At 36.9% G+C, this 27,215-nt stretch overlaps 1 protein-coding gene across 1 annotated transcript in view; it reads left to right on the top strand.

Moving 5' to 3' along the window:
• Nucleotides 1-26,576, top strand: part of LOC134536866 (drebrin-like protein) — a 35,759-nt gene extending 9,183 nt beyond the window's left edge. The window contains exons 7-11 of the mRNA XM_063376915.1: nucleotides 95-362; nucleotides 2,443-2,513; nucleotides 5,896-5,950; nucleotides 7,408-7,548; nucleotides 19,037-26,576. Of these exons, the coding sequence (XP_063232985.1) occupies nucleotides 95-362; nucleotides 2,443-2,513; nucleotides 5,896-5,950; nucleotides 7,408-7,548; nucleotides 19,037-19,176 (675 nt within the window). The 3' untranslated portion in view covers nucleotides 19,177-26,576. The remainder of the gene's footprint in view (nucleotides 1-94; nucleotides 363-2,442; nucleotides 2,514-5,895; nucleotides 5,951-7,407; nucleotides 7,549-19,036) is intronic.
• Nucleotides 26,577-27,215: the final 639 nt, after the last annotated feature.

Below are 27,215 nucleotides of genomic sequence, written 5' to 3'. Positions count from 1 at the left end.
ATTATTGGGGGGGGGGGGGGGCGTGTCCCCCCCCGCCCCCCCCCCCCCCCAGTTGCGACGCCCATGGGTGTAAGCGGGCTTGGTCGTTCCCCAGGAGGCGCAGGCCCTGATATCGAAGAGGACGATCGATGCGAGGGCGGTGTTCGAGCAGAACACGTCCGCCGGCCAGCTGCACAGTCTGCGGAGGACGTCCCTGGGTCAGCAGCCGAGCCAGGAGCCGCCCGGCGGCGCTGACCGGGGGACAGCGGCCACCAGCCCGCTCTCCGCCGCCGGGAAGGCACCGCTGCCCTCGTGGCCGCCGGAGGACTCAGCGGTGTCGCCCCTCCGAGACGACCAGAACAACACCACCGCCAAGAAGACCGGTACGTGCCGTCTCTCAAGTGGAGCACACGGAGAATGTCTTCTCTGGGTGCTAACAGCAAATTAAGTTAAATGATTTTTTTTCACACAAAAAATTTCTGAAGCTAGATCAGGGTTCCGGCAGACAGGAAATAAATCTAGGAAATAAGGAAAACTAATGAGTGGTTGAAAGCCCATCTGTTTCGTAAGGGTACTAATTTAATGATTTGAAGCTCACTCAAATGTTGAGTGTCATTCGTGTGGTCACGATCAGTTAGTATTTTTTTTCTTCAAAGTTTGATCAAATATTGTTTTATGTTACAGACTAGCAGTATTGGTTGCATGGCATTGATGGAAATGACAATTAAAACAATGTATTGTACGGGAAAAGATTTTATGGCAATTTTGAAATATAAGTTGTGGTTGAAATAAGTTTCGATAAGTATTTGTGCTTTGATACATTTATGTATGTTATTTTGCAAGATAATTGATGAGACATGGGAAAAAGTATTTCGTTGGACAAGAAAATAGGAAAGGAGAGGCATATGGAAAACTTACCGTGTTTTCTCGCATAATCGTCGCACATTTTATTCTAAAATCAAGTTTGAAAAGTAGGGGTGCGACGATTATGCGTAAAAAAATTTTTTTGTCGGGTGAAGTTATTCATAAAAACAAAACACGTTCATGGAAAGTACGTTTATTTAAAAAAAAGGTAGAGTATACAAGAGCACGCCAAACAATTTACATTAATAATTCACTAAACAAAAACCTTTCTTCAACTTTAAATAAAAAAACCAAAACTCTTAACGCGAACGCAAGCCACTTGAATCTGACGTGAACTAACGTGTCGTAGTACACACTTGCCACGAATGAATGCGGGCTATCAAACCTGACACAGAGCGCGCGTTGCATCCAATCGGTGAGATATCGATATTTGATTACGTGCGCGTGCTCTGTATGGGAAGCAACTTAACCAAACACGAATGATGCACTGGCTATATTTTTATAAGCGGTACGCCGCGGCAACGCGGACAATCAGATAAAGGAAATAACGTTTAAAAAGTCTTTAAAAGAACATTTAAACTCCATACAGCTTCGTATTTCCATTAATTAAATAAATAAGTGGTAATGACCGAACTAAATTTTAGATTTCTACTTTAAAATACATCGTTTAATACGGAAAAGATACCTACACAAAGCTCTCTGCATCTACTAGCGAGACCAAAAACATCATGCGAGTTTACGCGAGAAGTTTTTTTATCCCAATTTTGACGGCCTAAAATATGAGTGCGACGATAACGCGAGTGCGAAGATTATGCGATAAAAGAGGGTATATCTTCTTTCTACATCAGAATCTCTTATCGCCAAATCGTTTTTCTATATCCTTCGCCACCGCATATTATTTTTGTGGAACCTGTACTGGCGCGCAGCTCTAAAGTTGTTGGTCTGACATAGTGTACAACTTTGAGGTTGTAATTACTTTTAGAGGTGTTTCCTCATTGTTTTGGAACCCAAGATGCAGATATGACAGATTTTTTTGACAATCACAAGTAGCAGGTAGATACTTATTTTTATAAATCCTACGTAAAACATAGGGTTGTTACTTTAGCTAACATAAGACGGAAACCTGTATGCACTTGTTTTTCAGACTTACGGGCAGTGGTAAGCAATAGGACACACCCTGCACCATATTTTCTTTGTAGGTTGGTCATCCTGCAACCAAATGTTCTGTTTACATTTTTTTTCCGTATGTTGATGGAGAAAAGAATATACATACGTATACGAAAATCAATTTTACTGCATTATGTTAGGTAAAGGTCATAAAGACACATGGTAACACAACATAAATCTTTTTTTTTATCCTATCTTTTTGGACAGTTAAGTATATTTCCATATTGTGCTTGTTTTTAGTTTTACTTGAATATTTTTTGCTCCTGATTTCATGAGTGGTTTTTGTGAATAAAAATCTTGGCCTCTATTCGGGTTTATATGATAGTGAAGTATCTAATATTCATTTGAAAATATGTATTTGCATAAACCATACTATAATGTAAGTCTTAAGTCAGTATTATGTAATGAGAACCCTTGTTATCTGTATTTCAGAAGAGATTTTGCATCCTTACACAAACAACGAGGAAAGCAAAGACTCCATAATGTCATCCATTATCAGCGAGGTATACTATTTTCATCTTTAAATTATCTTTTTGTGTAGTATGAATAGTAGGAAATGTAAATTTTCTCTAGCTGCTACATGTTTTGGCTAAACTGCAGATTTTGTATATTTTCTCTAGCTGCTACATGTTTTGGCTAAACTGCAGATTTTGTATAGGAAAACATTACTAGAAGTGTGTGCATTTTGAAATTCATTTTTTGAATTCTTTTATTTAGCATTAGTAACATTTTAGGTACAAAAAAAATTTTTACAGTCAGACCTCAATACGTATCCGCTTAGTACTAAATTACCTTTTATGCAAAGTAGTTTCACAGTCCCAGATAATGAAGTATGCTTTCCTATGTTATTCAATACTTTGAATACAAAATATGTTTAGTATGAAATATGAAGAAGTTTTGATCCCTCAAGTTGCTGTTTACATGTATAAGTAAATTGTTAATACATACGTATTTTCATACCAAAGTTCAAAATAAATACTAATCACTTTTTCATAACCATTAAGAAAAAAATGTTTTTCTGAAATTTATCTTACTGTGCAAAATGGTTGAAAAACAAGATGAAAAGTGCAACTCTTGTGGCAATGTTATTAACTTAACTGGAAAGACACCATTTTGTAAACTGAAACTAAAAGGAAGATACTCTATACCGTATTTATTTGTTGGAATTGCACATTTAAAAAGAAGTTTAGATAACCTATGGTAATAAGTTTGGGTAATTCCTTTTGTTTGCACATGTTCCACAACCTAAATTTTGAGTGTGTGTTGTGTTATAAAATGACTGCAAAATGTGAACGAAATGTAATTAGGTACATTGCAAGTTGAAACTAAAATTATCAAAAGTTGACCATGGGGGAAAAAAAATTATAATTGCTAGAGATTTACCATCCCGCGATCGTCGTTGTCAACAATATTAAAAGATTGAATCAGCTTTTGCAAGTTCTTGTAGGTTATCAACTATAAAAAGAATGCGAGGTCCAAAACATGAAGAAATACATGCAGAAAATTTGCCAATTTCTGGACTTATGATACAGAAGAAGGCAGATTACTTAGCATTTAGGTTAGGGATTTTAGAATTTAAGTTCAGCAGTGGTTAGCTACAGTGGTTTATATAATACAGTATTTATAATATTTTTTATGGTTGTAATTTATTATAAGAATTAGAAGGTAATCAATTTATTTATGTCGTAGTGGTTTCCCAAAAGTTAGGTTTACACCACATTATTACCTACAAAGTGCTAAAATTATGGTCCATTCAGGTTTGTAATAATGATGTTTGACTACACCACATTTTAGTACACATCTTTTTTGGAAGTTAGACTTCATTTGCATTTTTTTGCTTTTATATTTCCATTTTAATGCCACCTTAATTTCAAATTTCAATCTTATTCTAATAGAGAATATGAGCTTTTTTTGGCTATACATGATACAAAATACATTATATTATCAATTTTGTCAATGGTTTTTAATCTGCACAATGTCGTAACATCTTTTATTAAGTTTTGTCTGTATTTCTTGTGAACACAAGTTAAGCACACGTTCAGAACAAGAAAATGGCTTTGCAAAAAAAAAGTCTAATAAAGAAATGTAATAGTGCTTATCTTGTATGGTATGGCCAGCCAGTTCATAGGTTAGTCAGTTTAGTCAGTTATTGGTGAAGGACTTACATCTGAAAGGTATTGTCAAAATTCATCTTTTTTTTTTTCCGTCTAATTATCTGTAATTTGATTTACAATGAAGAAAGAAAAATGTTGTGCACGCTAAAGTCCACTGGGATGGGTAACATCAAAACAGTGACGTGAGTTAGTGGAGGCTCATCAGGTTTATGTTGACAGCATGTTTACCTGAAATTGGTCATTTTACTATTTAGGCAGACCTCAGTAGAATATGGGGAATCATAAATAGTAGGGATGGGTCGATTCGATTCTCCGATTCCTCGATACCGCCGATTATTATAAAATTTGGGTACTCAGTATTGAGTACTAAAAAAGGGCAAGGTAGGTTAGGTATCGGTTAAGTAAATTAAGCAAATACAGTAGTAATATATTTTCGTCTGAGCTTTTTTTACATATTTTAATATATCTTACCTGCTGTATGCGCATAAAATTCCTAATAATGCTCATTATTATTAAATATTAATTTTATATGAATAAAAATAAAAAATAAAAACAATGATACTGGGCATGTTTAACCTCTAACTAAAACTCCACGATCGAAGAACTTTATTCCTCACTCATATATTAGACGTAAATAAATTGTAAAAAGACTAATTAATTTTATTTACAGTTAAGAAAAGTCCATTGTTTTTTGTGAAAAAAGTGACAGTTATGAAACGAGATCACATCACGTATCGTCACCATTTTAGTTGTGATCCATTCAAGGATGATGGCCTCCACAAAATCTTTGGTGCCCATAAAACAAAGTCAAGTCGAAACGTATTGATTCGTTGCGTACGGGACAAATTGTATAATGAAAGCAACAATCGATTTTAAAGAATTCTCTGGCCATACCGCCAACAGAGGCTCGTGTTTATTACTTGCAAAGGAAAACAGTAATTCACCGTCGTGCTATTGAGGTTACTGTGAATTGTTTCGCATAATATTATGCTATTTATTTGGCACAAATATTGTTTTGCTAAAACTATTTTCAAGTGTTTTGCTAGTTTGTTAGTAAAACGAATGTTCACCGACTGTTGTTTCAAATTTTGTGGTGAATGGTCTGATATTGTATCAACATGTCTAAAGTTTGGGAACATTTTCGCATCAATAGTGAAAATGACAAATATGCAATTTGTAATCATTGTAGTGTGCAAATTTCACGGGGCGGTACTTCCAAATCTACAACCAATTTAATGAAGCATTTGAAATCCTGACACACATTACTACCAGAAAAACAGAGTAAACTTTTGTTTACAGAACTGTCACCAACCAAGTCACAAGGTACCACAGAAAAAAGTAGTGCTACCTTTGAACCCATTTTGAACAAAGATGTTATGTTATCGGCTAAATGTTGAACATTTTTGTGCACAGCCTAGTACTAGCAAACAAACTTTATGTGAAGATGCTTCTTCACTGGTAGTTAAAAAAAACCTGAACATTTAATCCTAAGTTTATTATTATCATTACGTAATGCATTTAATTCTTAAGTAGTTTTAATTATGTGACCAGAATTACCAGGAATCTCAAACTGGAATGACTCGGAATCGAGAATCGAAATTTAGGAATCGGTACCGGTATCGGAATCGATAAAAATGTGTACTCAACCCATCCCTAATAAATAGGTTTATCTAAATTTACGCATGGATATTATTGATAATTTGACTTGTTTGAGATTGTCTTCTGAATTCAAAGGTAAAACTAATGACACGTTTAACTTTTTTTTTTCCAGCTAGCAGCACAATCTGAAAAAGATTACGATGACGAGCAGTCGCCACAGTGGAACAGTAAGTGCCATGAAAATTAATTTTACCTGTGTAATCGAAACGTCTATATTTCTCTTCAATGTAGGAAGAAGCAAAACTGTTTACAGCTGCAAATTGTTTTTTAACGAAAGAAAATATCTGTCTGGCCCATAAATGTGTGCGGCAGCCAAATAGCGAGTGGCCGCAAGTGAAGAATGTCCAGTTATATGCCTTTCTCGTCTAAGAGTACACAAAACACTTCCTGGACATGTGCAGAAAAGCTTTTTGAAAGAGTTTTCACCATGTCAGTTCTGCTTTGTGATTTTCTTCCATTATGTTCCAACTTTCTAACACATATTTATTTCCTAGTCAAGATACAGTCTAAACCTGCTTGTGCAATTAAATATCATTAATTTTTTTTAAAAAGAAATGCCCATCTCAAAAAGAGTAGGAGAGTGAAAAAATTATTCAAAATAACTTAATTTTGGGATTTTACCAAATGCTTTGTCTACTTGTATTTTAAAAACTCTGCCTTGTTGAGTACCAATGTAAGACCAGGTAACAAATTTTGTTTTTGAACAATTTTGACATACTCGGTGGCTGTATCTGCATGTTTGTAATTTAATTCCAATCATTTCACTTTTAAAAAAATTTCCTATGTATTAAGATTCCAATATTTTTATTTTTTTTTGTAAATCAGATTTAAGAATGTGTTTTTACAGGCAGTCTGGAGGATAAAACGTGCAGTGCTCATTCACCCCGAAACTATGAACAGTACATACACCACAGCCGTAACAGACTCACGAATAATACAGTAGGGAGTGTCGGCTGACAACGGCTGCAAAGGAAACGAGAGGGAAAAAAAAAGGAGAGACTTTCTAGAAACAGCTGTAGAGAGCGAGAGTCAGTTCCTGGAGAACGGGATGCATGCGCTGACTTCTTTGTTTCCACTTTTATCATCGTAGCCAGATGAGGACGTAAAAAAAAATTAGTAAAAATTTTTTTCCGTCCCGTTTTGATTAACCGGATGTCCGGATTAGCGGGACGCTAGTGTACCTCGTGAATTTTCACTGGTTTGTTTGCCTGATAACAGCTTATACATTACTTCTCCTAATAAATTAATGTAGTTATGTCAGCAATATATTATGGAAACTACTATCTAGCGAACGGGCCCATAACTACTTCAAAAAACTAGGTCTCAGTCTCGGTAATCAGAGTTTCTCCCCCATGATTGCGCCTGGAATGATAGGTATATCGTATATGTAACCGCAGGACTGACCATGGAGGGGAGACGGGTTTGTGGCTATCGGCGAGTGTTCACGCAAGCGCGTCCGGTCAAATTGGGGCGGCGTGGGACGACGAACGAGAGGTGCCGGTCTACCTGCAGTGGCCGCGGCGAAGAGCAGCCTTCAACACAGCGGTCACATCACGGAGGTGTTTGGGAGACGTGGTCCCGGAGTGAGTGTTGTACGTGTGTGTGTGTGTGTGTGTGCGGCCAGCGGGGGGAGGAACGACGCAGCCGGTGCTGCGCGAGGCCCTGCAGATGGCGCAGTACGTGGAGGAGGAGGAGGCGCTGGCCTACAGCAACGGCCAGGGGGACCTGGGACTGCAGGCGAGGGCGCTGTACGACTACCAGGCAGGCGAGTAGCACCGCCCTGCTGTGCGAGCGCACCAGAAAATAACCCCATTCAAATGTTTTTTTTAGGGATGTGCGAATCCTTGATTTTCAGTTCGGTTCGAATCTGATTCGAATCCCTGGCAATATTTGAGATATGAATCCGATTCCGAATATTAAGCACAGAATAATTAAAAATAACTGATTAATTTAAAAATAATGCGTGTTCTCTTTTTTCTAACTGTAACTACTGACAATTATTTATTACATTGAGATTGAAATGTTTAATATTATGTAAACTTAATTAATAATAAACACTTTAAAATATGAAAACCAAAAGATATTCGATTCTCCAACTCAGTCGTAATAAACTGCACGCCACAGGAAAATCTCAGTTTTATAAACGTTTCAGCAAACGAAACCATTTTTTTCTCCAATAAATAGCCAAGACTTTATTTCTTGTAGGTATGTAATTGTTTTTAGTTTATAGTTTGCTATACGATGAAATTCGTAATTATAGTTTAAGCTCTCGAAATTTTATTAATGTCACTGTGTTAATTATTTAATTTACATATCTTTCGTTGATACATCATATTATAAATACTTACGTAATAGTAGCCTAATTTTATTTATGACTGCTAGTATTTTTGAGCCGTATTAAATTAATTTATAACTTTTGTGAATGTTCGTAATACTTTTCGAATCCATGTAAGTACAACGAATGCGGGTTCGGGTAATTGTGGATTCGAACCGTACCCGAAAATATCGGGTACTCGCACATCCCTAGTTTTTTTTCAAGGAGGTAAAAAGGAAAAAAAAAATAAGACACTAAGCAGGAAGTATAAATTTAAGCACTTGTCAGTGTTAAAACCACCGACGAGTTCACTCGATCAACATGCGTGCTTGAATCTAGTTAACAGTTTTCTTTTTTAACTTCACAAAGCTTTTCTGCTTCCGTTTTCCTCATCTTCGTAGACACACTGCCACATTTCTGTGAAATTGTCTCACAATTCACAACGAAGTGGCGTTGTGTGCCTCTTTCTTTGCCCTGGGTGATTTTTAAGATGGCATTATTTTTTGTTAAGCCACTCGTATTTTCTCTAATTTATTATGTTATAAGATGACCGTGTATAATATTAATATTGAGCATTCATAAAAGTGAAAGGAGTGCTTTCTTTTGATATTTTTTAAGTAACCAACTGTATCAAGCAACACATATACAACACAAAAAAAATAATAATGAGCAAATCTTAGTATTCCAATGTTTTAAAGCTTTGCAACAAATGTGAAGCTTCACATCAGACACTAAACTCTGCATCGGAACCAAAGATTCAAATAAATCAAATAGCAAATTTCCTGGAGAAGTAAAATCAAATATTAAAAAGATCTTCAATTGTTTCGCTTAGTCGAAGCTTCACACAGGCATCCTATGTCAAGTAGCAATTTGTGAGTGTTCTAAATTATTTAATATACCTGAATGATTTAATATAAAATATTTTTTTTGTCATTTGTTACTCTTATATGCAGCAAGTTGAACTCATTTACAAAGATAATTTTAAAAAAAAAAAGTAACATAAAGCTTAGAATGTTATCATGAAAAATTTTGATTTGTTTTCAGCAAATTATACTTTCATCCTTTTTAGATGTAACAAATGTCTGTAATTGTTATTAAAACTCATTAAACTATTCCATTTTTATGCTCATATCAGTTGTTCCCCAGTTTTTATTTTCTTGCATTTTACATCACCCTGTTATATGTATTTCTCTCTTTTCCATTTTAATGTAATTTGCATCACGTTTTCTTAGACACCTGAAAGTGTGTAAAAAAAATTTCACTGTAGGTTTAAATTACAGTTAGAAAAATATTAAATTTTGTGAATAATTTTATGTTTGATTTGAAATTTGATTAAAATAAAATAAAAACCCACAAAAAACCTATTTTCAAGGTTTCTGCAAGTCTGAGAAATGAGTGTCTGGGAGTCTAAAACATAAAAATGTCAGGGATAACCACTAAAGTTCAGAGAAAACAATCTAGCTGTAAATCTGAAATACAGTTCAGTTGCATATGTATGGATTATTCGAGGAAATGGTGAAATTAGGTACTTTGCAATAAATTTCCATATTATAGAAGGGTAAACAAACATTACAACCATTTTGTCTTTTTGGTGTGCATGCACACATTTGGTTGAAATAGCAACTTCGTATTTAATTTCAGAAATACTATAAATGTTTTTTTTTTGTCAGGTAAACCTAGAAATGTCAGGGAAATACAATGCAGACATTTTGAAACAACCATGAAACGTGAAGCTTAGCTAACAGTTATCTCTGGGTGGGATCCCTTTTTTACAGAAAAACTGTGTTTTCTCCAAACGTCAGTTGGGAAATTACTTTTTCCTGTTTCCGGATTTTATTCCAGTTTCATACATGTCCATGAGCCAAACTTGTTAAAAAAATTGTTTTCAAAGAAAGCACTGTACTCTAACATGATTCAATACAAGCTCGCAAAAGAAAATGCGCCTTTTATTTTAGCAGTTCAACCTCTTATTATTAATGGTACAGGGTGTCTACCGACCCTGGAAAACCTGGAAAAATCAGGGAATATTGTAATCAGGGAAAAATCAGGGAATTTTTGTTTGGCAGGTTGTAGTTGGCAATACATTTTTTTGTTTATTGATCAGCGTGCATTGACGTAGCATCAAGTGTATCCCCTCCCATTTTTATTTTTGAATGGCAAATATCGAACAGTTCCCATGTCCATTTTCTTTTATTTACCATCGGATTCGGAAGTGGCTTCAAATCACATGATTAGAGAGGGTGAAAAATCGTAAAAACGATATAGCCGCGAATTAATGCGACTCGTTAATTACTTGCGATTAAATGCGAAAATCCCATATTCCTGCGAATTTACACTAAAAACGTCTCATAAACACTTTGCCGGGCAAAACTAACATTAAAAATACATTTTATGATAATTTTTCATGGAAAATTTGACATTTTAAATGTTAATTTTTCACGTATATGACTGTAATCAAACCCTAATATTTACTTTAGAAACAAACCACGCCACCATGTTGCCAAAGAATTGCTGCCAACACTTTTTTCGGCATTGTCAACAACTTTACAAACAATACAAGAGAAATAAACCATAGCTGCGGTATATTCTCTCTATGAAATTATCGAAGTTACTGCGTACGAGATACAAGTAGTGTCGTTTAATCTCGTAGGTAATGGTACTACGTGGTTCGATATATCGATTGACGATTCTCGATGTATTTCCGTAGCGCCATTTGCTACAGTACACATGCGGTGTAGTAAACCTTTGCTTTGTTTTTACCGTTGGTTTTTACGCTGTTTGTCAACAAAGTGTAGTTTGTGCGGGGTTTTTTGATATAAAGTGCTCACGTTTTACCATTCAGTAATTGTTTTGAACTTTTTTTTCGACTAAATAAGTAATAATCGCACATTATTATTACTTAACCTGCAATTGGGCTTTCACCCGGTGGCAAGAACTCCCACTCACTCCCCTCTCCCCCCCCCCCCTCCATCAGCTTTCTCCTCAGCTCCCTCCCATCCCTGACCTCCACCATTTCCTCCCCCAGCCCATTCCACTCCCTCCCCGTCCTCACCAGGAAGGTGTTCCGCCCTCTCTCTGTCCGCCTCCACACCCTCTGGAGCTTACATCTGTGGTCTCTTCGTCCTCTGTACTCCCCTCTATGTACTTTGCTTCCCAATTGCCCCCATCCCCCTTCCCCCTTCAGCACCTTGAACATCCTGACCAACCTTTCCACTCTTCTTCTCCTCTGTAACGTTTCCCACCCCAACTCCTTAATCATTTCCGTTGGGCTATGCAGTTTCCCATCCTGCCCCTCCCTCCTTCTCCACATTCCCATCACCCACCTAGCCGCTCTGCGCTGCACCCCTTCCAGCTCCTTCACCTCAGTCACCAGGTAGGGGTCCCAGACCGCCGCCGCATACTCCAACATTGGCCTGACCAATGTGGAGTATGCCTTCTCCTTTGTCCTCCTCCCAGCTCCCTGCAGGGTCCTACCAAGCAACCCCAGCGCCTGCCTTCCCCTCCTGACCACCCCCTCTATGTGCTCCGCCCATCCTAGGTCATTTTTCAGTGTCACCCCCAGGTACTTATATCCTGCTGCCTCTCTTATCTCCTGCCCCTTCCAGTAATATACATTTCGTGTGACTTTCCTCCTCTTTGTAAATCTGACAACTTTTGTCTTACCAACATTCAAGGACATTCCATTTTTCTCCGTCCATTGCTCCAACCTTATCAAGTCCTCTGTTAAACATCCCCCTTCCCCCACAACCTCATACACTACACAGTCATCTGCAAATAGCCTCCATCTGGCTTTCATGCCCTCCCCCAGATCGTTTATCATAATTGTGAACAACAGAGGCCCCAGCACACTCCCCTGTGGCACCCCCGACGTCACTTCCCCCTCCTCGGAGCTTTCCTCACCCACTCTCACTCTTTGTCTTCTATTCCTCAGGAAATCACCCACCCAGTTTATCACCCTTCCATCCCTCACCAGCAACTCAACCTTTTCCATTAACCTCCTATGGGGGACCTTATCAAACGCCTTTTCAAAATCTATAAAGATTGCATCTATCTGCTTCCCCCCGTCCACCGCTTCCACCAGGTCTTCCAACAGCCCAGCCATCTGGGTCTCGCATGAGAACCCCATCCTGAATCCATGCTGCCTGTTATCCACCCACCCCAGATCTTCCATTTCCCCCTTTACGTACCTTCCTACCAACCTCTCCATCACTTTTCCTACACAGGACGTCAAACTGACCGGCCTGTAACTTCCTGGCTCCGCCTTATCATTTCCCCCCTTGTAGATGGGAACTACCACTGCCTCCTTCCATTCCATTGGTAGTTTCCCCTCCTCCAGAGACTGCTTGAAAACCTCCAACAGGTACTTCCCAATCTCCCTATCACCCAACTTCAAATGACTATTCCCTATACCATCTGGCCCAGCTGCCTTTCTCCCTTTCAACCTCCTGATCACCTTAATTACATCTGTCAGTCGCAGCTCAAAGGCCTTCCTGCCCATTAAACTGTCGTCCTCTTTACCCTCCCATGCCTCCCCCTTTGTAAATACTGCCAGATATTGCTCCTGCAGTAAGTCTGCCTTTTCCCTGTCCTCTGTATATTCCTGCCCCCCTCCTCCTCTGAGAACCCCTATTCCCTCCTCACCCTTCACTCTTCTTATGTATCTGTAGAGCTCCGCCCCATTTACCGTCCCCCCTTCCCCCATCAGCTGTTCCATGTAAGCATCCCTTGCTTCCCGCGATTTCCTCCCTAGTTCCTTCCCAAGCGCCTTCATTTCCGCCTCTATCTCCTCTCCCCCAAGCTTCCTTGCCCTCGCATGCAGCCTCCTACATTTCCTTTTCAACACTTTCAACTCCCTTCCATAGTAGGGAGGGTCACCTCCTTGGCCTACCCTCCTCTGAGGTACAAAACGTGTAGCCATCTGCAGCAGAATATTTCTTAAGGCAGCCCATCTACCTTCGAGGTCCTCTATATCTACCCATCTACTGTATTCCCCCTTCAGGAATGCCTCTGCCCCCACTCTATCAGCCTTACCCCAACAGTTTACCACGTTTCCCCTCCTTACCCTTTTCTCCCTCCAGCCCACGTCTAACTCCACTACTGGGATCCTGTGATCACTGATGCCCTCCATTACCACACTTCCCCTGACCGCCTCCATTGGTCTCACAAGTACCACATCCAACAGGTTCCCGTCATCCTGCTCTCCTCTCCTGGCACCTTTTCTGGTGCTTTCAGTCACCACCTGCTCCAGTCCTCTGTTTGCCAGTTGAGATGCCCATCTCTGTTCCCTTGACCCCATCCCCTCCGGCCCCTTTTCCCATGCCACCCCTGGCATGTTCAGATCCCCCGCCACTATCACCCACTTGCCTTCCCCTAGCATGTCCAACCTGTCCTGCACCTCCCGTATGGCTTCATCCCCTTGCCCTGGTGGCCGGTACACCGCAATCAGCCGTACATTTTTCTCTCCTACCTGGAACTGCATCTCCAATAACTCCGCTCTCCCCCCAACCCATACAACCCTACCACAGAGTCCCTCTCGCATGCACACCATTACCCCTCCTCCATTCCTGTTCCTGTCCCTTCTAAATATTTCAAAGTGTGCTCTCTTCAGTTCCCCATCTCTAATTTCCTCGTCCAACCATGTCTCCACCGCTACAATGATATCCGCCCCATAGGCTTCCACCCTGCCCCAGAACTCCTCCACCTTCTTATATATACTTCTACAGTTTATAACTGCGACTTTTACATATTGGCATTTTCCCCTTTGCGCCTCTGTCCCTTCCGCCCTGATACGAGTGCCCCTTCCCCTTAGAACCCCGATTTCCAGCACTCTTGCAGCCCTATCCAACTCCACCCCCCTCTTTCCTCCTTCCTCGCTCCCCGTCCAACCAATCTGAGTTTTGTTGACTTTAGCTGTCACCTCCTCCCTAGCATTGCTATCGGCTCTATATTCACAATCACCCCCCTTCTCTCCAAGTCCGTTTCCGTACATTCGCGCGCATCGGAATATAAGGGCCATCATTTTTATGTTAGCGATACGAATATTTTGATGTGCAAGCCGTGCAACCTTCGCATCAACTGGGAGAAAAAGGATACGTCGGAAAAACACATTAAAACATCGGGTCACATTGACAGACTCAAGCAATTTTCTGAGCAAGATGACAGGAAACGACAGGCAACATTACCAACCACGCTGAATAACCAAAAAAAAGCAAAAATTGAGAAAGAGGAATTTATTGAAGAGACTGTGAAAATGTTTCTCAAGGCTAATATTCCTCTTATAAAAATCGATGATCCAGCTGTAAGGGAATACATCAACAAGTATATTCCTGGTTCTGGGGACATACCCCAAGCATCTACACTCAGAAAGAATTATGTCCCTAGGGTTGGTGAAGCAATACAAGAGGAAATAAAGGAAGCATTGCAAAACAAACAAGTTGTTGTTGTGGCGGATGAAACTACAGACAGTTTAGGTAGATGTGTATTTGCAGTTCTTTTTCGCACAGTGTCTGCAACAGCAGTGCAAGAAGTGTATTTGGCCAGTTGCTCATTTTTAAATAAAGCAAACGGCACAACATGCAGTCAGGCTATACTGGAGACTCTAAATAAGTACAACATTTCTTATGACAATGTAGTGGGTCTTGTATCTGATTCAGCCAGATACATGGGAACTTGTTTTGCTGCTTTAAGGACAATTCTTGGTGAAAATCTTATTCACTTTCAGTGCTGGGCACATAAAATTAGTCTGATTGGTGACTGTTACCTCAAAGAGTTTCAGGAACTTAATACACTGGTTGCAAAAATGAAAATGGCTTTTCTTCATTCAAGAAAAATAAAGAATGCATATATTGCATATTTAGATCATCACCATCCTGAATTACCTGCAATCTTGTTTCCAGCACCTGTACTAACAAGGTGGAATTCATGGTTTACTTCAGTAGAATACTTGGCTCGGTATATACAGCAACTTGTAAGCTTCTTTTCAGAATGTGAGTTTGGCAACAGTAGCAGTGCCTATATTGTTGAAATGTTTGAGGATCAGTACTTGAGCCAGAAGCTCAAAGTACAATTAAAATTTGTGAGTGAAACATGTGGTACAATGAAAGCTCTTATCACTAACTTGGAAGGTTCAGCATACCCTTATGCTCACAAGTTGTGGGATGAGTTGGTTACGTTGCAAAACAGTCTGCAGCGTTATGCTGATGGTGCTTTCCCACAAGGTACGCTCAAGCTTTTGAATGAGTATTCAAACATGACTAAGAAGGAAGAAGTTAAGGTACAGATCAAGTCATGCATGCAAAGATGCCTTCAGACATTGGCAAACCACATGGGTGGCACAGAAGCCAATCGGTTTTATCAAGGGGTAGGTGCTCTTTTCAATCCTGCTACAGCTGGCCAAAGACTACAAGTTGACATGCAAAAAGCTGAACAACATAAAAAACGACTCACATTTATGTCTGGCATGAATACAGACACTTTTTCTGAGGGCTACTGCTACTTTCACAAGCAGCTGTCAACTAATCTGAGAGAAGGATGTGAAGTCGACGTAGTTCAGTTACTACTTGCTGTGAAGATCAAGTATCCTGAATTCTCAGAAGCAGCACTTCGCAGCATATGGGCACCAGTAAGCAGCGTCGAAGCTGAAAGGTTCTTCAGCAAATATAACTTGATTGTGACGGATAGGAGAAACAGGATGAGTGAACAGACTGTAGAGACCTGTTGTATGCTTTCTTTCAATTCCATTTACAACTCTTAATTTAGTGCGAAGAATAATTTTTTTGGAGTTGTGCTGCAATGTACATACAGTTTATTATGATAATTGACTGAAGGAAAAACTTATAATGGGTTGTGTTGCTGTGTCCCAATTATTTTCCTTTCCATGAAAAATGGATAAAAACACTTCTGTGTTGTGTTTGTGTGCCAATTACGTTGATTTTTTATTAAGTTAAATGATAAATGTTTTAGTTGTATGTCCAGTTTTCTTTTTTTCATAGAATAGTTAGCGCTTATAAAATTCTATATTATTGGTAATAAATGCTACAAAAATGCTACAAGTAAATATTTAGATGCTATAAATGACCAGAATAAATGCTATTTTTCACCCTCTCTACACATGATACAAACTGGTTCAAGATGGTCTGTTATCCTGCTGACGTGACGTGCTGCAGCATGTGCTTCCCACGTTCAGATTATACCGACAGGTGCATTTCATTTTAAGTATTTATGGATGCCCTCAACGTAAACTGGGCATTTTTGTTAGCTTTGAAACTACGTATTACAGACACTTTTGGTGAAGATTCGCCATCATTGCTAGAAATTGGTAGCTGTGGGCTTCATACGGTCCATGGTGCTTTCAAAACTGGAATTTCTGCTACACAATGGGACGTAGTTAGTTTTTTGAGGCACAGTTACTATTTGTTTAAGCACGTACCTGCAAGGAGGGCAGATTACATTAGAATAACTGGATCAGAGATTTTTCCCAAGAAATTTTGGGCAATAAGATGAATACTGCAGTTGCTGAGCATGCCATGAAAAAGTTACCCCACCTGAAGAAATTTGTAATTTGTTAGTGAAGTTTCTATTTCATCTGTCTCTTTCAGTGTAATGAAAAGTGCTCTTGAAGATAATCTTCTAGAAGTAAAATTGACATTCTTCCACTCTTTGGCATCAGAGCTGGAATTGTTTCTTACAATGTTCCAAAGTGAAGCACCCATTGCACCTTTTCTCTATTATTCACTGGTAGACATTTTATTAGCTTTGGCAGGAATGTTTGTGAAAGCAGAGGTACTGAATTGCTTTAAGGAGAAACGCAATGTATCTCAATTGGATGTAGATAACCAGGAAAATCTATTGACTGCTAAAAATATCAAGTTGGGTTATGCAGTATGCCATACCATCAAGAAAGAGAAAGTACCAGAAAAGTCTGTCCTGTTACTGAAAAATGATGTTAGGACTTGTCCAAAGGTTATGGTAAAAAAACTTCAAGACAAAAGTCCCCTGAAGTACAAACTTACCAAGGAAATTTCCTGCTTATGTCCGTCTGTGGCTTTAAATTCGGGTGTGAGAAAACAGCGTTTGAAGTACAGTTTAGAATGTTGTCTTCAAAACAGGTGGCTATCAGGACAAGAAGCTGATAACATTGAGCAATCATATGAGTTGGTATGTTCCTCGCAAGATTCTGAAGCACTGCTCTTGTCTTTTTCTCGAGAAGACGGGCGCCTTGATCACTTGTGGATGCTCATTCTTAAGGCACATGCAGTAGCTACCAAATCAGACCTACTAAAGTTTGTGAGGATGATGTTGGTACTTTCCCATAGAAATGCATAATTGGATAGAGGATTTTCAGTGGATTCTAATCTGCTAACTGAAAACTTGCAGGAAGAAACACTGATTGCACAAAGACAAGTGTATGACTTTGTTCAACGTTCTGGAGGTGTAAAGCATGTTGTTATCAACAAGTCCATGTTACAGTATGTAAAAAATGCTAGTTGTAGGCGTAAGGAAGCCCTGCAAACAAAACAAAAAGAAAAGGAAGCTACAGACAAGAAGAAGGCAGAAAAAAGAAGAGTTGAAGAGGAGATCAAGGCATTGCAGTTGAAGAAGGCTCAAGTGTTGGTTTTGGCTCGGTCTGAAGCAAGTGCAATAGACGCAAAAGTTGATTCACTGCAAAATTGATGGGAGCTTCCTTATACTAATGTTTTTGCAAAAGTAAGTGTGTGAAATATTTGTAGCAGCATGTTTTATTTGTCATCAAATGAGTCACTTTGGCCTCGTCTGGAAGAAGGTAATTATTTTTACTTATTTAGGTGAGTTGAAATACTTTGAAACCCGTGAATGTACTGCTATGCAGTTTTTTTCAGTTTCATGGAATGTCGTAATTGTGTTACAGAAAACCTGGAAAAATTCCGTTTTATACCTGGAAAACCTGGAAAATTCAGGGAATTTCATTTACTAGATCTGGTAGACACCCTGATAGTAGCATAAAAAATATTTAAAGGCGATCATAAACAAACACTTTATTCAGCATTTGAAACATACAACAAATAAATAATTTTACGACTGTCACAAAATGGTAGCAGAATGTATCTCGTCCGAAATGGAAAATACAAATTTCAGACCTATAAGGCTATAAGAAACACATAGTAAACCATTTTTTTTGTCTTTAATTACGTCCCAGTATCGGGGGAAAAAAATTGGCTTCGACATTTGAGTACAAGAACAAAAACATTGGTGTGCTGTGTGAAAACGGTAGATGAAATCCATATTTATGATCGATCTACCACCATGTTCAAATGAACTCTAATAAAATTGCCAGAATAGAGTGGAAATTCACTGTAAATTTGTTTCTAATATCGTCAAATGGCAGTTTGTAAACAACTAAAATGTGTGAATACTTTGAGTTAAATTGTAAATATAAGCTAATTTCATCACTGTTTCACCAATTAGGCTTTTTGTTAATTTTTGCAGTTACCATAAAATTAAATAAGGATAGGCTTATTTCATGGTATTTTGCTTTCCTTGAAAATTATCTGCCTCAATCAATGTACATATATATATATATATATAATTACTATCTTTGAAATTTGTAACTTCAAATAATTCCCGATCTCGTCCCGTTTCCCGGGGAAACATCTTTTCCATTAAGTGCATTTGGTCAAGAGAAACATGTTATCTACATACATATATTGAAAGAATTAAATTTAGGCATCTTCTACATATTTTATGTACAAAAAAATTGGTAGTTTCCTAGGATCTTTTAGTAGATTTGTGTGTGGTTTTTCATAAACAAACATCTGGAAAATAACTTTCATGTATTAGTAGGTTTGCAGAAATAATTGGATTCCGATCATGTAGTATGCCGAGTTGTGAAAGTACCAGGTAGGAACCTCAATGTAATTCATTTTGCGTTCCCCAACAACGTACATGTGTGTTTTGATTCCAGCCGACTCGACCGAGATCTCGTTCGACCCCGGTGACGTCATCACGCACATCGACCAGATCGACGAGGGCTGGTGGCAGGGGCTGGGCCCTGACGGGACGTACGGCCTGTTCCCGGCCAACTACGTGGAGCTCCTCAACTGAAGGGCGAGGCTCGCCGACATTTCGCGGGGAAAGTGTTCTTAAACAGCTTCTTAGCTGAATTTGTTGACTGTTTTGGGATCTGGCTGAGCATTACTTCTCTGGAAGGAAGGTACATTTTCTTCTGGTTAGTTGCATTGATGTTTTTTCCCCCCTCATACGTACATATTTAATTGAAGGTGTTGGATTTGGTGCACAACACACACATGTATATATATAAAAAAAAAGACCTAGGGATGGGCATGTAGATTCTATGGTGCTTCGATTCCACTGATTCTACTTGGAATCAGAACCGTTGATTCTCAAGCTGAAAGGAATCGTATCATATTTAGAATGATAGGTCGTAAGAATTTCCAATAATTTGGATGCAAAATTGATTCATATAAATTGATTCTTTCCGTAATTGCTGCATTTTCCTGCCAGTAAGCTGACAAAGCTTACGCAACTCGCCTAACACTGATATGCAAAAGACGTGGAAAATTATTTTATGGTTATATCACAACCGCAATCACCTGTGTTTATCTGTAAACAAAGTTAGATTTCTGTACTTGTGGGAGAAAACATTGTAACCACTTTTAAATTTAATAACTTCATTTCATAAATACAGCAATAAACTAACTTTTCTTTCCACTCGTGAAAATAATATATTTCACTTCCAACGTCAACTAGCAATTGTGAATCCATGTTGAACTAAATAATTTAAAGCAGGTTGGCCAACCATTGTTCATGAACATTTTATTTTTATTTGGTAAGTCTTTTGTATACTAAAGCCAATTTTTCGTTATTTATTTGACACTTTTATGTAAATATTATCCGCTTAAAAGAAGTTAGTTAAAAATTGGATTTACGCGTATGTAAAGTCATTAAATTGAATTCCAAAGATTTTTTCTTTGTGCATAACATGTTGGTTGCTTCTCGTGTGTAAACAAAGTTTTGTGCAAAATGCACTGTTTTCACATTTGTGTTGGTTTCTTTTGCGATTACCACGATATCTTGCATTACTATTAAATCTATTGTGAATTTTAATCACGATAAACAGAAAATATCTCATGATCAGGTAGTGTTTTAATGTCAGTGTAAACGTTCACTAACGTTAAGCAATTGGAACAACAATCAGGACAGTTAATGATTGTGGCAGGGGAGAAGATTTTTTATTAGTTTGGTTATGTATTTTGTACATATTTGTTGATTGTGAACCACTGTGACTAGGTATATATATGCTAAAATAATTTATAAGTTACAGGCTAAACATGAATCTTTTATTATTAGTTGTTAACGAGAAGTCGGGTGGGGTACTACAACCCATCAATTCTTGCAAGCTTTTCAATTCTAAATTTTCAAAAATGTACGTATATTTATACTTCTTAAATGTTATTCTTTAGGTTAACCTTCTGCTTTAATTTCCAATATTTCATTCAGAAAGAAATTAAAACTGGGAATTAGAATTGGAATCGAACCTGAAATCGAGTGAAATTGTGGAATAGGAATCGAAGCAGCGTGGAATTGATCCATCCCTATTCAAGACTCATAAGTATTTCACATTAATGTAAACTACCACACCATTTCATGTAAGTTAATAATAGTAATTTTTTTTTTTTAAACTTGGGAACAGTTGACTCAAATTATATTGGGCATTTTAAAATGATCTTTGTGGCATTTCTTTTTTTCTTTCTGAAACTGATGATGAACTTTGTTACCAAAGCTATTTATGTAATTATGTAATGATGTCACATTGAGGTTGGGAAAATTAATCTGATAGGTGGCAGGAATTGCTTCATCTATTGGCCTTGCAGTTCATTATCAAAAAAAATGACCAATCATGTCTTCTGAAGCATATCACAGTGCTTGAATTAATTTTCTTTGTATCCTACTGTTTTGAATAGGTAATGTTTGACTTTTTGTTTTTGTTTGGGATTTTATAATAATTTTATCTGATGGAACTACAAAATCATTTTTAAGTTACCAGGGAATCACTTCAAAAAGAACAAATATGTAATTTTTTTTAATCATTGTTTGTTTCATTTTCTTATGTTTGTTAGTGTTATTTAAGTGGTGGGAATATGTAGGTATGCATTTATCTGAATCCATCACAATTTAAAATTTAAGAAAAATCCTTAGCATGATTCAGAAAATAATTTTCTTGTTATTGAGTTTGTACTGGTTAAAGTATTATGTTTATCAAAACATCTTACTTATCTTTCTATCAGTGTTTACAACCATTATGTTTATTTCACCCCCCCTCCCCCCCTCCCCCCCTCCCTTTTATTTATTGTCACCTCGTGGTTGTTAAAAGTGTAACATTTTTAAAGTGACCCGCCTTCTTTTTTATAATTGCAGATTAAGTTGAAAAAAATACTAGTTTTGGGTTCAGGTTTATTTGGTATACATATTTAGAGAAATATTCACCTTATCTCAATACATATTGTGAGTGCATAAACTTGGTCATTGGAATTTTTTCAGTTATGGATATGGTGTCCCATTTGAAATATTTTTCAAAAACAGTGTAGTCGTAAGTCTTTTTAATTGTCAGTTTTTGCAGTGTGGTTATCTTATTGTCTTTTCCTGCATCAGGGAAATAGGCTTGTAGTTTGAGGTTGTATGTGAACTTTAATTTTTTTCTGACAGTGTAGTTAATTTAAATACATAGTTGTGTGCATCTTGAATTCTATTTTTCTTGCCTGAAGACTTTTGTATGTCCTAGTCAGTTTTGTTGTCTTTGAAAGTGAATGAAATAGTAGAATTTATTGTAATACAGCATGTTACAAACTGATGCTGTAGTGGTGGTTTATTTTCCACTCACCATTCAACTATCTTTGTCATAAAGTTACAGCATGTTATAAATAAATTTTAAAATATAATACACATACAGTATTTGCCATTTGGTACCTTTCATGTTATTAAAAACTTGTAATTTTGATGGTAATTGACTTAATATGATACATTTTGAATTCATGCTACATATGACAATTATATTATTCTGAATTAAGGATGTGAAGATTTAATTTCTGGTTTTCAACTGGTTGTAAATGATGTCTGATTTGTGTGAACAGTATTTACACAACCTATTGCTAGTCAGCTCTCATCAGACTAATGTTGGTAACGAACTCTTTTTAAAGGTGCTCACCATTTTTAAGATTCTCTGCAAATGTGTTTTGTTCTGTTACTTGCATTGATTTTAAACTTGATCTCGTTTATATTGTGTGTATTTTTGTGCTTTTCTGTTTTATCATTTTACCTTAAACTATATAATAATTTTAGTTCTTAGATAATTAACATTTTATGTAGAATGGCATTTTATTTACAATAACCAGTCAATTGATTAAATGTATTTGAAGAAAACCCATGTGTTTACAATATTATTTTTAATATCTAATATGTTTAGGAGTGAAAAGCAATTTTCTAATTACTGAAAGTGGTTTTCACAGCAGAACGTTATCCGGAAGTATTACTATTTACTGATTAATTAAAAACATGTTTAAATGAATTATTTACTAATTGCAAGGGCAGACTGTGATATTTTATACTAGCATAAACTCTTGCTTCTAAATTTAAATCTCAGGTTTTGCAAAGCTACTGATGGGAATTTAGCTGCGGTGTAGTGTTAGCTCTTTATAAATTTAGCTTTGTTTTTTGAATTGGCAAATATAATACAGTCTTAAATCCAGCAAGTTCAGGACCACTGTCATACTAGAGTGATTTTGCTGATTTTTCGAATGTCAATATAGTTTTAACAGGAATACCAATTTGATAATGTAAAATGTGAAATTTAACCTGCTAGAAAACGAAATACTGAACTGGAATGAAAATGTACAGTAGGCTTGTGCAAAAATTCGACTAAGCGAATCAATCAAAGCTCTTTTTAATATTAAATTTGACTTTGCCAGGAAATTTTCTATTTATTTATTTGAAGCTTCAATTGTGATGCAAAGCTTCACGTTGTGTTGTATATGTTCTGCTTCAATAAAAATTGTTACTTAAAAAAATTATTAGATGGCACTCCATTTTTCTTATATGAATGCCTAATGTTAATATTATGCATGGTTATTTTATAATTTTTATTGAATGATGTTATGGTATTATTAATAGGGCCTAATTGGTTAATCATTTAATCAGTTCAATAAATTACAAACATTAAATGATTTTTTTTCTTCTTAGATCTGGTATTTTATAAATATTGTAACACAGAGAACAATATTTACATGTTCACATTTCGATCCGACTTCACAAATATTTTAAACATTCGTTTTGACATTCACTTTGCATCAGAAAACTAGTATTCCCACAGGCCTAACCGACAGTTAAGATAAACTCTGAGTGAACTAAAAATGCAGGCAGTGGAGTGATACGAACTGGCGGCCAAGTTCAGCAATCGGAATCCCCCTGGAAATAGGTATCCGAACACAAGCGGCTTGATTGGTGCCAAATTACAGAACCGTAGAAAGACTCATTAAAGATGTTCTGCTGTAGATATATTTTGGCGTTACATTTTCTGGCCATTATTGAGTTATTAAGGGGCCCGCCTAGTCAGGAGTGTAGGTATTTGTGTTGGTGGGGTGGAATGATAAGTGCGACACTCGCGGGTGCTTCTTGCGCGGTATTGCGTCTAAGCGCAAGGCTGTGGACAGGCTTGCAGGCACTGTGCATAGGACAACTATGAGATTTTACTGGTAACCATAACATTATATGATGATAAAAGTAAGTGCCTTGAAGAAATTGTACTGGATAGTTCATGCCAAAACATCATTTTGATAACACAAGTTTTAACCCTTTTTGCTCTCTTAAAAATCCATTTTAAAAACTTAAATAAAATAAAAAAAATCTTTTTTGGCACAGTCTACAGGTGTAGGTAGATTTCGAAGTACCTACCTATTTAGTCTGGAAATATTTTGGAAACTTCTATAAACTTCTTGTAGACCTTTCAAGATTCTCTTTCAGTCTGTACCAACCGAGACATAAAATCACCATGCATGTTTTCGTCATTTTTAACCAGTACCTTAAAATAAATGGAAAAACCTGTAAACTAAAACTAGCAACATAATAAAATCTTAATTAATAAAAGAAATTAAAATATTAACAACAAGAACTGGCGTTAACATTGACTATGTCACGAACGTATTGATTGAATATTTCAACACCAGACGTAATGATTTTCATTTATTGTACAGAATTTTTTATTTTTGACTCCTTGACACCTAGGTTTTGATTTGAGGGGTAGATTTGCAGTATTCAATGCGATTCAAATTTGAGACTTAGATTTGAGAAAATTGGGATTCGACCCATCACTAGATATATCGAAGTAACAATTCTGCATGTTGTCGGCAAACAAAATGGGCCAGTCTTGAATATCAGTCCAGGTATGGGCTGTGGGGAGAGACGTAGCGACATAAAAATACCTATTGCTAGGTAAAGCTACAGATTGTCTAGTTTCATAGAATCCAATTTTTATTTGTATTGTTTAAAATTTCAAAACTGCATTTATAGGAATTTTTCTCACTTATTTCATTACTTAACATCATACCATTATTAGCATTGAATGAGAGCTCAAAATGGTGTTTTGATTTTACATTTTGTTTTCAACTTTAAGATGATGTAGGTAAGAAAATGCTATCGGTGGCCAATATTGTGCCGATGTCAGTTATTGGTGAAGGTATATCAGTTGTCAGCCAATTGAAATAAAAAGTACATTGTAATGGTACACTATATGGTCTAACATTTTACATACCATTTTTCGACTCTCATGCATTTTAGCCTTTTCATCATAATTTTTTTTTCAGCATTGACAGTTAAGATTCTGTCTTGGATCACTATTTTTTTTTTTTATCTCCAACATGATTCTTTGCATTGATAAGCTGCCCTTGCAATAAGTTAGATCACAAGCAAATGAAACTCCGATAATCTAGACATTGTTTTATATGTTACAAGTCAGTATACAAAATGGTTTATCATAATTTTGCAGTATTTATAGTTAGGCATTAATGTGGTTGAAAATAATGTTTAATAGTTGGCTCTAAGAATAAGTGCAATGTAATTTCTGTTGAACTGATGGCATGCTCTGTATGTGCAGTCCTTGCCTATATGCTATATCATAGTATTAAATATTTTGTATTAAAAAAAAATATTCTGAGAAATGTAAAATTTATTTAGAAATGTTAACTACTGTTGTAAAACAAGATTTTTTGCCTTCGTGGCCAAACTAGCTAACTAATTCTTGGCTTTTGGTTTGAAGCTATGCCCGTGGAAATGATACCGGATGCAGTTTTGCAAATTATTGCGGATTTTCCAATTTTCCATAATTATTACGGATTTAAACGTCCATCTACTGGACTAAAGTGTGTTATTTATTGTAAGACACATTCTGAATTATTGTACAATAAAAATTGCAAGCTCCTCATTTAGCTAATGTAAATAGATAAACCTTTTGCAAAATACCTCAAAAAATATATAAATCCTGAAACTTAATTATTACCATTTTAAATGTTAAGTTGTTTGCAAACTTGCTACCAAAAAGTCAGGCACTTTCTACAAGCATGGCCTAAAACCAGAAGCTAAGAAGTTGTTACTGAAAAATAGACCTATACTTAGGCATTATACAGGATCAGGGCAGCAACTAGAGTCTCTGGCACTCGGGGCATGAATTGATTCATGCGCCCCCCCTCCCCCTCTTTTTTGCACATACCACACCAATAAAGCGGGGGATCTGAGGGCCCTCCCACGGAAAAATGGTGCTATTTAAGTATTTTCGGTACCTACATGTAACAGTTTCTGTGCTACTGTAACTTCCATGCATGAACCCACTAGTAGGAATTACAATGCAAGCGATTTCGGCGCCCCCACAGCTTTGCGCCCGGGGCGTATGCCCCGCTTGCCCCCCCCCCCCCCCCCTAGTTGCGGCCCTGTACAGGATAACCTAATATATTCTTATATCCTCTTCATTACTTATTATTATTTTTGTGTTTGTATTTTGCAGCATCTCTTATAATTTTGTAGTTGTAGTTTAAGATTATGTGGACTACTACATTGTACTGTTGCATAGCAAAGAAAAAAAAATATTGCGTGAAAAATAGCTTGGTTATGAATTCACTCAGAGGACATTGTTGTTTTAATCACCTATCACAATAACATCACAACAATTATGGCACAATTTAATTACAGTAAGTAATCTTTTCAGCTGTTGGTTATCTAAATTTAATTTATGTGGTTTTGTAATGTGCTGAAGTTTTTGTTCTGGTATTGAACCTTCCTTGTGCCTGGGAGGGTTTTGTGAAGTGACAGTTTTTTGTCTGCATAGATCTCTGTGTTGATGTAGTTATGAGAGCAACAGGCAGTATATTAGCCGGATATTTTGACCGGAGTTCTCCCATTTGTGCAGTTAAACAGATTATAAATGAAACTGGTATCCAGAAGTAAGCTTACAAAATTTCTGTATTTAATGCTAAAACTCCTGCCAGAAAAAGCATACTTTGCTCATTATTGCTGTGCCTTTGGCCTGTTTTACTCTTATTTATTAGTAGTTTGCATGGTAGCAATTTATAAAATAGGCATTGCTATTGCTAAATGAAGGCTGAATACCTGCGAAAACTAGTGTACATAGGTTGGGAAAGTCAAAGAGTTAACGGATGAAGAAACGTCACTGCTGAAGTCTCGTGTAAGAGATTGTATAGAGCTTATTTAGCAACTTTAAAATGTAAATTTTTCATAATTTTTGCAAGGGAACACCAAGCAATTCAAAATCTTGTACGTGATCTTATGGTACCAGTAATAAGATTGTAAAGTCGGTTTCACGCAATTGAATTAAATTTTTACAGTTCTGTAAGAAAGTAGTAGGTACTCAATTATGTATACTTAAATAACAGCTGTTGTCATTAAAACAGAACATTTATTTAGCTGATACATGCAAGAACAAGAAAAAATAAATTTATTATTTCAAATGTGTGCTAAAAAATACCTGGCATAATGCCTACCCATGTAAAATAGGTAGTTTAAATGACATATTTTTTGTGTTAAAAAATATTTATTAATCCTACAACCTTTAGTATTCAAAA

The sequence above is a fragment of the Bacillus rossius genome, chromosome 11 (assembly GCF_032445375.1).
Source record: "Bacillus rossius redtenbacheri isolate Brsri chromosome 11, Brsri_v3, whole genome shotgun sequence".
NCBI lineage: Eukaryota > Metazoa > Arthropoda > Insecta > Phasmatodea > Bacillidae > Bacillus > Bacillus rossius.
Note: the sequence above shows the minus strand (reverse complement) of the source record. Positions and strands in the feature narration are given on the sequence as shown.